The 13629-nt window shown below is 42.0% G+C and overlaps 1 protein-coding gene across 7 annotated transcripts in view; it reads right to left on the bottom strand.

Moving 5' to 3' along the window:
• The window catches only part of tex9 (testis expressed 9), a 128776-nt gene that overhangs the window by 48775 nt on the left and 66372 nt on the right, over positions 1–13629 (bottom strand). For all 7 annotated transcript variants that reach the window (XM_048562944.2, XM_048562941.1, XM_048562942.1 and 4 more), the window contains exon 7: positions 12125–12300. In XM_048562944.2, coding sequence (XP_048418901.1) covers positions 12125–12300 — 176 coding nt within the window. The remainder of the gene's footprint in view (positions 1–12124; positions 12301–13629) is intronic.

The raw sequence follows: 13629 nt of genomic DNA, 5'->3' as shown, positions 1-13629 counted from the left end.
TAAATTGCCCGTAGTGTTCAGGGGTGTGTGGGTTATAGGGGGATGGGTCTGGGTGGGATGCTTCAAGGGGCGGTGTGGACTTGTTGGGCCGAAGGGCCTGTTTCTACACTGTAGGGAATCTAATCTAATCTCTTCTGTGGTGACTCATATAAAAAAACCAGATTGCATCTGGATTAGAAAGGGACTAATATACTGGTGGGGAGGTCTGCTAGGGACGATTTAAACTAGTGGGGCGGGGGAGGGGGGGGTGCACGGGGGAACGGGACCTGGGGAGATAGTGAGAAAAGAGATCAGTCTGACACTGGTGCAGTTGGGAGAGGAGCAAGTCAAACACTCAGGCAGGAACAAAGCAGAGAATGAGGTAGGGCTGATAAATTAAATCCCATTTATTTCAAAGCAAGAGGCCTGACAGGTAACTCAGGACACAGTTGGGAACATGGGATTGGGATATCATAGCAATTACAGAAACGTGGTTCAGGGATGGAGAGGACCAGCAGCTTAATGTCCCTGGGTATAAATGCCATAAGGAAGGATGGAAAGAGGGTGGGGCAGGGGTGGGGGGTAAGTTGGTGTTTTTGGTTAGGGATAATGTTACTATAGTTACTATACTTATGGAGGCTATTCCTGGGGATATGTCCAGGGTAGTTATTTGGGTGGAACTGAGAAATAAGAAAGGGGTGATCACTTTATGGGGATTGTACTTTAGACTCCCCCAGTAATCAGTGAGAAATTGAGAAGTAAATTTGTAAGGAGATCCAAGTTATCTGTAAGAATAATAGGGTGGCAATAGTAGAGGATTTTAACTTTCCAAACATAGACTGGCACTGCCATTATGTAAAGGGCCTGGATGGAGAGGAATTTGTTTGGTGTACGCAAGAAAATTTTCTGATTCAGTATGTGAATGTACCTACTAAAGAAGGAGCAAAACTTGACCTATTCGTGGGAAATAAGGCAGGGCAGGTGACTGCAGTGTTAGCAGGAGTGCACTGTGGGGCCAGTGATCATAATTCTATTAGTTTCAAAATAGAGATGGAATAGAATTGACTGGATCTAACAGTTAAAAATTCAAAATTGGAGGCAGGCCAATTTTGACAGTATTAGGCAAGAACCTTCAGGAGTTGATTAGGGGTAGATATTCGCAAGTAAAGGGATGGAAGCCTTCAAAAATGAGATAACCAGAGTCCAGAGACAATATGTATCAGTGATAATGGGAACTGCAGATGCTGGAGAATCCAAGATAATAAAATGTGAGGCTGGATGAACACAGCAGGCCCAGCAGCATCTCAGGAGCACAAAAGCTGACGTTTCGGGCCTAGACCCTTCATCGGAGGGGGGGATGGGGTGAGGGTTCTGGAATAAATAGGGAGAGAGGGGGAGGCGGACCGAAGATGGAGAGTAAAGAAGATAGGTGGAGAGAATATAGGTGGGGAGGTAGGGAGGGGATAGGTCAGTCCAGGGAAGACTGACAGGTCAAGGAGGTGGGATGAGGTTAGTTGGTAGGAGATGGAGGTGCGGCTTGGGGTGGGAGGAGGGGATGGGTGAGAGGAAGAACAGGTTAGGGAGGCAGAGACAGGTTGGACTGGTTTTGGGATGCAGTGGGTGGAGGGAAGAGCTGGGCTGGTTGTGTGGTGCAGTGGGGGGAGGGGACGAACTGGGCTGGTTTAGGGATGCGGTGGGGGAAGGGCAGATTTTGAAGCTGGTGAAGTCCACATTGATACCATTGGGCTGCAGGGTTCCCAAGCGGAATATGAGTTGCTGTTCCTGCAACCTTCGGGTGGCATCATTGTGGCAGTGCAGGAGGCCCATGATGGACATGTCATCTAAAGAATGGGAGGGGGAGTGGAAATGGTTTGCGACTGGGAGGTGCAGTTGTTTGTTGCGAACTGAGCGGAGGTGTTCTGCAAAGCGGTCTCCAAGCCTCCGCTTGGTTTCCCCAATGTAGAGGATGCCACACCGGGTACAGTGGATGCAGTATACCACATTGGCAGATGTGCAGGTGAACCTCACAGTTCGCAACAAACAACTGCACCTCCCAGTCGCAAACCATTTCCACTCCCCCTCCCATTCTCTAGATGACATGTCCGTCATGGGCCTCCTGCAGTGCCACAATGATGCCACCCGAAGGTTGCAGGAACAGCAACTCATATTCCGCTTGGGAACCCTGCAGCCTAATGGTATCAATGTGGACTTCACCAGTTTCAAAATCTCCCCTTCCCCTACTGCATCCCTAAACCAGCCCAGTTCATCCCCTCCCCCCACTGCACCACACAACCAGCCCAGCTCTTCCCCCCCACCCACTGCATCCCAAAACCAGTCCAACCTGTCTCTGCCTCCCTAACCTGTTCTTCCTCTCACCCATCCCTTCCTCCCACCCTAAGCCGCACCCCCATCTACCTACTAACCTCATCCCACCTCCTTGACCTGTCTGTCTTCCCTGGACTGACCTATCCCCTCCCTACCTCCCCACCTATACTCTCTCCACCTATCTTCTTTTCTCTCCATCTTCGGTCTGCCTCCCCCTCTCTCCCTATTTATTCCAGTTCCCTCTCCCCATCCCCCTCTCTGATGAAGGGTCTAAGCCCGAAACATCAGCTTTTGTGCTCCTGAGATGCTGCTTGGCCTGCTGTGTTCATCGAGCCTCACATTTTATTATCTTGGAATTCTCCAGCATCTGCAGTTCCCATTATCTCTGTAGAATGATGTGTTGATTACAGTAATGAAACATCTATTTAAAGGGACACTGGCACATAGTTACAATGGCAGCCTATCTTGTTAACTTACCCAGCCTGTTTGCCTGCCATCCAGCTCCAATGGATTGGGAAAATTCTTTTTCACATGTCTAATTTGACACACAACAAGTTCTTCACTTCAATTAGGACAGAAGAGGAATCTCAGACAGGATAAAAAATTAGGATCCAAATGTAAAGTCTAACAGGAGTTGTTAAAAGTTGCAACAAGTTGTTAAAACCTGCGTGTTAGCAGCTCTCTTTAGTTACAGTTAGCTGCCCTAGAAGCATGATGTGAAAGCCTCTGTAAAGCTACATCCCATATTGATCAAAGGAGTAGCTTCCCTTTGAGCACAGCTATTCACTTTACAAATGGCCTTCAGAACACACACCAACATTCATATTTCAAAGTTATGAGGCATTCCTACAGGTGATATTGTAGGAAATTATTGCAGAAAATTCGGAAGCGTGGGAATGAGGTGGTTTAGTGGTTTGGATCAGAAATTGGCTAGCTGCAAGAAGACAGAGAGTGGTGGTTGAGTGGTGAAATGTTCTTGAAATCATGAAATGCCCATCCTGGAGTTCAGTTACCAGTGGTGCACCGCAAGGATGTGTTTTGGGGCCACTGCTGTTTGTCATTTTTATAAATGACCTGGATGAGGGCATAGAAGGATAGGTTAGTAAATTTGCGGATGACACTAAAGTCGGTGGAGTTGTAGATAGTGCAGAAGAACGTTGCAGGTTACAGAGGGACTTAGATAAGCCGCAGAGCTGGGCTGACAGGTGGCAAATGGAGTTTAATGCAGAAAAGTGTGAGGTAATTCACTTTGGAAGGAGTAACAGGAATACAGAGTACTGGGCTGATGGTAAGATTCTTGGTAGTGTGGATGACCAGAGGGATCTCGGTGTCCATGTGCATAGATCCCTGCAAGTTGCCACCCAGGTTGATAGGGTTGTTAAAAAGGCGTACGGTGTGTTAGGTTTTATTGGTAGAGGGATTGAGTTTTGGAGGCATGAGGTCATGTTGCAGCTGTATAAAACTCTGGTGCGGCCACACTTGGAGTATTGTGTACAGTTATGGCCACCGCATTATAGGAAGGATGTGGAAGCATTGGAATGGGTGCAGAGGATATTTACCAGGTTGCCTGGTATGGAGGGAAGGTCTTATAAGGAAAGGCTGAAGGACTTGAGGCTGTTTTCATCAGAGAGAAGAAGGTTAAGATTTGCCCTAATAGAGGCATACAAGATGATCAGGGGGTTAGATAGGGTGGACAGTGAGACATTTTCACATTCGTGATGGCTAGCACGATAGCTTTAAATTGAGGGCTGATAGACATAGGGCAGATGTCAGAGGTAGGTTCTTTACTCAGAAAGTAGTAAGGGCATGGAATGCCCTGCCTGCAACAGTAGTAGAATCGATAACTTTTGAATGGTCGTTGGATAAACATAGGGATGATAACAGAATAGTGTAGGTTAGATGGGCTTCAGATTGGTTTCACAGGTTGGCGCAACATCGAGGGCCAAAGGGCCTGTACAGCGCTGTAATGTTCTATGCTCTATGTGATAGGGTTTTATATGCGGCATTAGATGGAACAAATATTGCAGCAAGAAATTCAGCCCTATAAGCACAATTTGATAAAAATAAGCAGCCTTTTCCCCTCAACCATAGTATCAACAGAGCTTCTTTGAACAAAGATGAACACAGAAGTCAACAGTCAAACAAATAAATACAATGAACGTCAAATATATACTCACAGAAGAGCATTTTCCTGTGTTGCGAATTTCCCAGTGCAGCTATTTAGGTAAGTGCAGCATGTGGTGCGTTATTAAAGCTTACAAACATTTTATGGGATAGTTTCCCCTTTCGACACGTTTGCTGATTCTACCGATTCTGAAAAAGTGATTTTATCCCTCCCCACCCCTGATTTTCCACTCAAACTTCAGTTATCTTGGGATACACAGTGAAAAAAAATTATAAAAAACACTTCAAAACACACCTAAAGGTATCCTGCACATAAAAATTTACAGTCTCCTTGATAGCTTCGGAATACGTAGTTGGCAGAAACCGCAGTTGATTCATTACCAGTTTTATAGCCTGTTGCTTCCACGATGCTTTTAAAAACAAGTGCAAAAGATTGGAGAACATCAAACTGCGCTGAATGTAACTTACGCATAAATTTCAACCACCTATTGTGCTTGTTTGACCAAAGGGAAATTATGTTGCAGGAACAGGCACAATTGTGCAGAAACTCCAGGCCTATCTCTTACCTTGAAGATATAAGTGCACACCGGTATTATTTCTCCTTTATTATTTGTCTGTGGAATATGGGAATCACAGGTAAGGCAAGTATTCTCTGCTCGTTCCTATTTACACTTGATAGAGGCATGGTGAGTCATCTTCTTGAACTGCTGTGGTCATGTGGTGTTAGGTAGGCAGATCCAGATTTTGACCCAGCTGCACTGAGGGAATGGCAATATAGTTTCACTTCAGGACACTGTGAAACTTTATGAGAAACTTTCAGGTGGTGGTGTTCAAGTATTGTTTATATTGTCAATTAAATTCATAATAACTTAATCAGCAGTACACCTTTTTATGTATTCACTTTGAACATTTACATCCTTAAGAGTTTTCAAATTTATGTCGAAGGTATACATAGCAGCCACAGTGCGCTGGTGTTGGATGGGCTGCTAAAGAAATGACCTGTTTTTATCCTGGACAGGGTCAAACTTCTTGAATATTGAGCTGTATATGTCAAGACAAGTAGGAACTTCATCACACTTTTGCTTTGCAGGTGGTGGGAAACCTTTGAGGAGTCAGATGTGAATGATGTTCTGCAGAGTTTCCAGCCTTTGATCTGTTCTTGTAATAATATTATCCTTATGAGATATGCCTTATTCACAGCTGTTCAGTACCTGGTGGAAGACAAATCTTCAATTGTGAGCCACGACAGCTCTGAACTCTTCCAACATCTTCATAAAAATATTTTCCAGCAGGGATTACAAAGTACCAGTCAACAAATTGGAACAAAATTGTTGTTCTTTCCTTAATCCAGGATGATGAACCGAATTACTGACTTGGCTAGATCACCCCCAAACAAACATGTTATTCATATAGAATGTGAACTATATGATATAAACATTCAAAACAAATGCATCAATAACATTAGTGTTGATGATTAAGCCATGATGAATGTAATTGACAACAAAAGCACAGCTTTTTTTGATACTTTTAGTGAATTAGACAGTGGTACTGGGCAGAACTTCAAAATATACAGATGATACAAAACTTGGGACAGACTGGCAAAACTGAGGTTGTTCTGCTCGGGACAGGGAAGGTTAGGTAAGATTTATAAAGTTGGTCAAAATCACAATGAGTCTAGATGGAGCAGATGGACAGTAATTGTTCCTATTGGAGATGGGTCAAGAACCAGAAGACACATATTTAAAGTGATTAGCGAAAGAACCAAAGGTTAAATGAGGAGAAACTTTTAACACTATGTATTCATACAATCTAGAATGCAATATCTGAAATGGTTGTGAAGGTAGATTTAATTAGGGCTTTTAAAAGAAGAGGTGAATAAACACCACAAGGGGTGGTGATGAAGGGTCTAGGCCCGAAACGTCAACTTTTGTGCTCCTGAGATGCTGCTGGGCCTGCTGTGTTCATCCAGCCTCACATTTTATTATCTCGGATTCTCCAGCATCTGCAGTTCCCATTATCACCACAAGGGGTGGCACTAGTTTGTTGCGCTGAATGACCTCTTTCTGTACTGTAATTATTCTGTGATTTTATGATAAAGGGTCATTCTGTCCCATCAATTTCATTAAGTATTTGTCGATTAAATTGCTGAAAGAAGACGGATTTTGTCAAAGTTTTTTTCACTCATCAGGATATTTCACAAGAATACTCATTCAAGGGGAAAACCAACATTTATACGACATTATTAGTCGGCAAGTGGACTCAGGTTGGTAGAAATATTGCCATGGAGAATGTATCTATTAATGTTGATTTACTGTTAACAGCCATGTTTTATAAAAGGTTAAACCAGGCAAGTTAACTCTGATCGGCCAGGGAATTGGTAACTTTTGGCTTTCTGAAATGAACCAGCAAATGGCTGTCACCTATTTTGTTGAGTTGAAACACGCACAGGGTGTGTACATATTCTTATCATTTGCAAAGAGCAGGACTCTCTTGTATTAATGTTTTAATGCAAGCCTGTGGGATAACAGCAATCCTGATTGAATAATTTCCCTCTGTATATTGTGCAAATGCACAGAATGTTCCAAAGCAATCAACTTTGGTTGTGAAAAATACCTGGTGTACCCTAGATTACCTGAGAAGGATAAGGCATTTCAAAAGTTTGAGCAAAAGGTGAAGTTGGCTGATTCATACTATTATAAAATAATAGCAACACAAGTGGCTTTTGCACTAACAGGCACTGCCATCAAGCCAAAAAGACATTATGTCTATCATACAAATGAGTAATTTGATATATTTGATGAGTGCAAGAACATGTCCTTTTCAGCAATACTCAAGTTCTCTACTACAAATTGCTACTTTTAAATGTTTTATTTACACATCAAGGATTTATTCATTGTCTTTCTTAAAAAAAACTGTCATTTAATTTGAATTTCAAAATGTTCTCACCTCCACGTACAAAGTATTGTAGCTATTGTAATGTTTTTAGGTTAGATATGCACACCTACCCTTGCATATTTGAAAACTGATACGATGGGAATTTGTTGTACATTATTTTGATTCAATGGATATCGGTTGATAGATTTTAGACAATTCACATATGCAAGTTGGTTGTCCAAAACACGTTAATTCTGTATAATTTATTGCGACTGTATCTCAAGCATTACATTTGAAACTGTAATCAGAATTTTGAATCTGAAACATTAAAGCTGCTGCCAGTCTCACCACCCACAGATGGTAAAGCTGCACCCCTTCCACCCACATGGCACCAACTAATGTTTGGAGTGGTAACAAAAGTCTGGTTTTCACCTGCCCACATTTGGAACCAGAACTGATCTTTCCATACAAGCATATGTTTTAATGTAACATAAAGTTCAGATTGTGCACAGATTGCAGGTTTTGTTCATGCACTGTGTGCATCCTGCAAGAAAATGCCATCTGGTAGTACATCAAAGAAAAAGGTGTAAATCTAGGCCTGATGTTGCAGAAGATGATACTACTAATCCATCAGCCTTATCCAAAGTTATTTGGTTCCACAACTGCACATATTGCACCTCTCTCAGACAGCCAAGGTTTTGAACTCCTCATCTTTTGGACTAGCTATCACCCACATGAATTGTGATAAATCAAAAGGAAATTAACAAAAGAGCATGTGGCGGAATGCAAACCTTTTTGCCTCAGCATTTTTGGCTATACGTTATTTTTTTCCACATACACTAGAACAAAGATTCCTGGTTTATTTTGGTATCTTTTTCACCATAAGACCATGAAACATAGGAGTGGAGGTAAGGCCATTCGGCCCATCAAGTCCACTCCACCATTTAAATCATGGCTGATGGGCATTTCAACACCACTTCCCTGCACTCTCCCCGTAGCCCTTGATTCCTTCTGAGATCAAGAATTTGTCGATCTCTGCCTTGAAGGCATCCAACGTCCTGGCCTCCACTGCACTCAGTGGCGATGAATTCCACAAGCCCACCACTCTTGACATATATAACCTTTACCAAAATTAAAACAGATTCCTTAATAAATAAGTTTACTAGTCACATAAAATGTGATTTTTTTCACGAGTATGAAAAATAATTTTTAAAATATTGACTCAATTTATTTTAGCAGCTTGAATTAACCTATCATTAGGTTCTTTAGGTATTCCAATTATTAACTTGCATTTGATTTAGGAAGGAAAGAAAACTCTTTTCACTGAATTTGCCGATATCAAGTGAGCTAATTCGTATTATCCGATGCAGTGCTTTTAAGAACATGGTAATTTGAATGCTTTCTGTCACTGCTCATGTTCCTCTTTATGTTACATGAACGCTTGCAAGGTTGCTGAGCCCTAGAATCCTTTTCTCAAACAACTCAACAGATGGAGGGAAGGAAATCTGCCCTCTTACTTGGTCAAGTCTACAGTGATTCCAGACCCACAGCACCGTGGTTGACTCTAAATGCTCTCAAAATTAGCCTAAAGAAAAGGAATGAAACCAGACAATCACCCAGCATCGAACTAGGCACCATAGATAATAACAGCAAACTTAGCCCTGGAAATGCTGTAAAGTCCCCCATACAAACATCAAGGAGCTGGTGCCATAATTGGGAGCTGTCTTAAAGACTGTTCAAGTAACAGCCTGAAATACTTATATTCATGGAATCATATCTGACAGACAGTGATCCAGCCACCATCAATAACATCCCTGGCTACATCCTGTCCCACAGGCAAAATAAATCCTACCAGACCCATAGAATCACAGAATCCCTACAGTGAAGAAGGAGACCATTCAACAAAACAACCTGCACCAACCCACTGAGGAGAATCCAACCCAGTCCCAGAAATCCACCCTATACCTATTGCCCTGCATTTAGTATAGCTAATCCATCTTATGAGAATACCCTGGACACCACAGGGCAATTTTGGCATGGCCAATCCACATAACCTGCACATCTGTGAACTACGGAGGGAAAATGGAGCACCAGACAGAAACCAATGCAGACATGGGACAATATGCAAACTCCACAGTTACCCAAGGCTGGGATTGAACCTGGTTCCCTGGCTGTGAGGCAGCAGTGTTAACCACTGAGACACCATGCCTCCCTATGGTGGTATATAGTTAGAAGGGAATTGCTCTTGAAGTTCTCAACATTGGAGTTTCATGGCATCAGGTCAAACATGGACAAGGATACATCTCCTGCTGATTAATAACACCACGCCTCCCAGCAGATGAATCAGTACTCACTCTTTCACTTTGAACACCAGTTAGAAGAAGCACAAATGTCCACTGGGTGTGGGACTTCAATCTGGCTTGAAGGCTCCACTATCAGAACACAGAACAGTACAGCACAGGAATGGGCCAAGGTCCTCGAGTAGATTTGTAGTTCAGGTTGTGGATGCTGTGGTTGGTTTGCTCGCTGAGCTGGTTCGTTAGTTCGCAGATGTTTCATTACCCTCTGGGCAACATCATCAGTGCAACCTCCAACGAAGCACTGTTCTGTTTTTCTGCCTGGTATTTAAACTCTAGGATCTGTAAGAATTGGCTATCTTATTTTCGGTTTTTCTTCGCAGTGGTGTATATATCGAGTCTAATTCTACCTGTTTATTGATGGAGTACCAAACCTCTAGAAATTCCTGTCCTTGTCTCTGTTTGGCCTGTCCTAGGATCCTGATGTTGTCCCAGTTGAACTGGTGGTTATCCTTATCTGTGTGAATGGAGACGAGTGAGTACTAGACATGTCTTTTTGTTGCTAGTTGGTGTTCATGTATTCTTGTAGTCAGTTTCTTTCCTGTGAGTCCAATGAATGTTTGTCACAGTCTTTGCATGGATCTTCTATATCACGTTGATTCTGTCTATAGTGGGTAAGGGGTCTTTGGTTCGAGTTAGCAGCTGATGTAGGGTTGACATTAGTTTGTGTGCCACTTTGATGCCCAATGGTTGTAGGAGTCTTGTGATCAGTCAGAAATGTTCATGATGTATGGTAACGTGACGAGTGTGTCAGGGCATATGTCACCATGATGTTGCGCTGAACCTGACGCCAAATTAAACTAATCCCTCTACCTGCACTTGGTCCATATCCCTCCATTCCTTCCATATTCTTGAGCTTACCTAAAAGTCCCTTAGATGTCCCTATATGTCTCCACCGCCATCCCTGGCTGCACATGCCACACTTCTACCACTCTCTGTGTAAAAAAAAACTTGGCGTTCACAGCTGCTTTGAACTTTCCCCCTCTCACCTTTAATGCATGCACCCTTGAATTAGACATTTCAACTCTGCAGAAAAAGATTCTGACCATCAACCCTATCTATGCCTCTCCTAATTTTATAGACTTCTGTCAAGTGTCCCCTCAACCTCTGCTCCTCCAGAGAAACAACCCAAGTTTTTCTAGCCTCTCCCAAGCAGCCAAAACAAAAACTACAGGTCTACAGAGAACAGATAGAGGAGCAGGATTAACTGAGCTGCTCCTGCAGGGAGTCTGCATGAACATGACTCACTGAACGTCTTCCTATGTTTCTAGGACTGTAATATACTGGCTTCAGATATCAATTCCTAGCCTATTTCTTACTAATTTGTTTGCATTGTCACTGGAAAACTTACTGTATCCTGCAATGACAGTCCATCTGGACCAAACTGAAACACAATACAACAAGCTGGCAAAGCCACTTTTCTCTAGCTACATGGCTTCCTGAAGCAGAAGTCTTGCATCAGTATGCCAAGCAAAATGCACGTGGCAGAGCAATGCAGATGAATGGTGAGATTAATAGTCAGAGACGGGCATGGCAAGGAAATCAGGCAGGTAGTGAGATTGAATGTCAAGGTCTCTACAATTGACCAGGTGTTTGTTGGAGACCATAGACTTAGAAGGCAGTGGATGCATGGGAGCCTGAAAATTCTCCTCGAAGCCATACTCCATCCAGACCTGAAACTATATGACCTGTCACTGGGTTAAAACCAAAAAACTTCCTCTTTGCACGACAAGCAGATCGAGAAAGCAGCTCACTATCATTTCCCTTAGGAATGTGCAATTAATTCTGGCTTGGACCACATTGCCCATATGCCATGAAAGAATAGAAAAAAAATGGTAGTTTGAGTTTTGTTTACACAAGAGAAATTTCTGCAATGACTGATATTTTGCAACTTTTTAATTACCATTTTGGTGCTTTTTCAATCTTCATGACAAGGTAATAAAGCAAGAATTAGAGTGGTATAAAGTTTCGGAATTCACAAAGTTGTCCTCCATAACATAGTTGCAATTAGATTGATACAAAACCTGGTTCATGGAGCATAATTCTAAGCTTTTTCACTGACCTTTTTCTTTTCATAATGCTGCCCAACGAGGAACTGGAAAACACATACAGTTTCTTATTCTCTCTCACTTCATATTAAATGTCAGTGATGCCCAATTGTAAAATGAATTGGTCTAAATCATCAATCATTGAACTGAACTCAAGTGAAAGCAGGAGAAAAAGCTTCACTGGTTTGTTCAATACTTTAAATGTGACCCAATTCTTACAACATTCTGTGAAACCTGAAATTCAGAATGCAAATTTTGTGGTGCAACTTTACTAAAATTCTTCCGCTCAGTTTTAGTAAAAAGTTAAATTAGTTTTTGATAGCCTTACTGCAAATTACTTTTTGAAGGAAAACCACAAATTTTAACAACTGAATTGCTTAATGTAGAGGAATAATAATGCAATGCATTCAGACTCACCTGTGCCCATTTCATTGCTGAAAATGGGCATGACCTCATTATCCAAACCGGCTGGACAACCATCCTCCAGTTCACCTTCAATTTTACAAATTGTCTTCGCAAGCGAGAAACTGCTAAGGTCTTCTGGAAGTGCAACATCATCAGCGACATGTAATTCAAATGTTTTGTGTTTAGAGCTAAAATTTAAAAGAAAGTTTTAGTGTTAATTTCCTGCTAACATTTCAGAATATAAATTGCTATTCTGTGACTGATATATTTAAAACATGGCAACTGTGGGGAGTGGGGATTTTACTTGTAAACATGTCAGGAGCGGTGAGGAACAGGAGAACCATAAGAATTCTTGAAATTGGAGCAGGAGCAGGCCATTTTTTTTCACCTTTCAATAAGATCCTGGCTAATCTGATCAGAAATCACGTGAAAACACCTTATAGTTGAACAGGTTTATTTGAAACCACAAGCTTTTGGAGTGTAGCCCCCTCGTCAGGTGAGGTAAGAAAGAAGCACACAGAACACAGAATTTATAAGTATTAGATCAAATGGTCACACAATTGATGAGAATGTATTAAACAAACCAAAGATGCTGTTAAATCTTTAATCAGTTAGAAGGTTTTAGTTGATTACTAAGTATATGTAAATCTCCAAATTTCTTTCAAGTCACTGCCTTGAGAAAACTGAAGGTTTTATCAGTGTAAAGAAGAGGTGACATTTTAGGTTCAGACAAAATATGTTAAGGTGAGACATCTTGTTTAGAAGCTGTGTTTTGGTTTGCAGTCAGACTGGTTTTGTTTCTAAAGTAGAAATTTATAAAACACCACATTGACTATCAAGGAATTGTGTGATTTTTCAACAAAATAGGATGCACCTGCAAATAAAAATTTTTCCAGAAGATTAGTAAATGTGTGTGTGTATGTATATGTAAGACAGAGAGGAGGGAGAGAAAGAGAGAGTGTGTGTGAGAGTGGGGGAGACAGACAGTGTGTGCGTGGAGGCGGGGAGAGAGCAAGAATGAGTGTGTGTGTATGTGCGAAGAGGGAGAGAAAGAAAGTGAGTGTGTGCATATGTGTATGGAGGGAAGGAGAGAATGAGACAATGGCACCCTGTGTGAGAACCTCTTTGGCTATGTTGACGATGTCTTGAAACCTATTGTACAGGGAAACCCCAGTTTCTGTCACAATGTTACAATTAGTTACAGAAACTCAGCATCCACGGACAAGTCGAACCAGGAACATTCCTTATCACAATGGAAGCCTTGGCACTGTACACCAGCATATCCCACAATGACAGCATTGCTGCAACAACTTCGGTACTCAATATCACCTATTACCAATTTCCAGATTTCATCTGCTTCGTCCCTTCATTTTGGAAAACCAGCTCTTCATCCAGACACGTGGAACAGCCATGGGGACTAGATTTGCAACCCAATGTGCTAAAAATTTAATGCACAGGTTCAAACAAGACTCCTTTGCTGCACAGCACCTCCCAACAACACGATACACCAGATGTAT

The sequence above is a fragment of the Stegostoma tigrinum genome, chromosome 33 (assembly GCF_030684315.1).
Source record: "Stegostoma tigrinum isolate sSteTig4 chromosome 33, sSteTig4.hap1, whole genome shotgun sequence".
NCBI classification, from domain to species: domain Eukaryota; kingdom Metazoa; phylum Chordata; class Chondrichthyes; order Orectolobiformes; family Stegostomatidae; genus Stegostoma; species Stegostoma tigrinum.
Note: the sequence above shows the minus strand (reverse complement) of the source record. Positions and strands in the feature narration are given on the sequence as shown.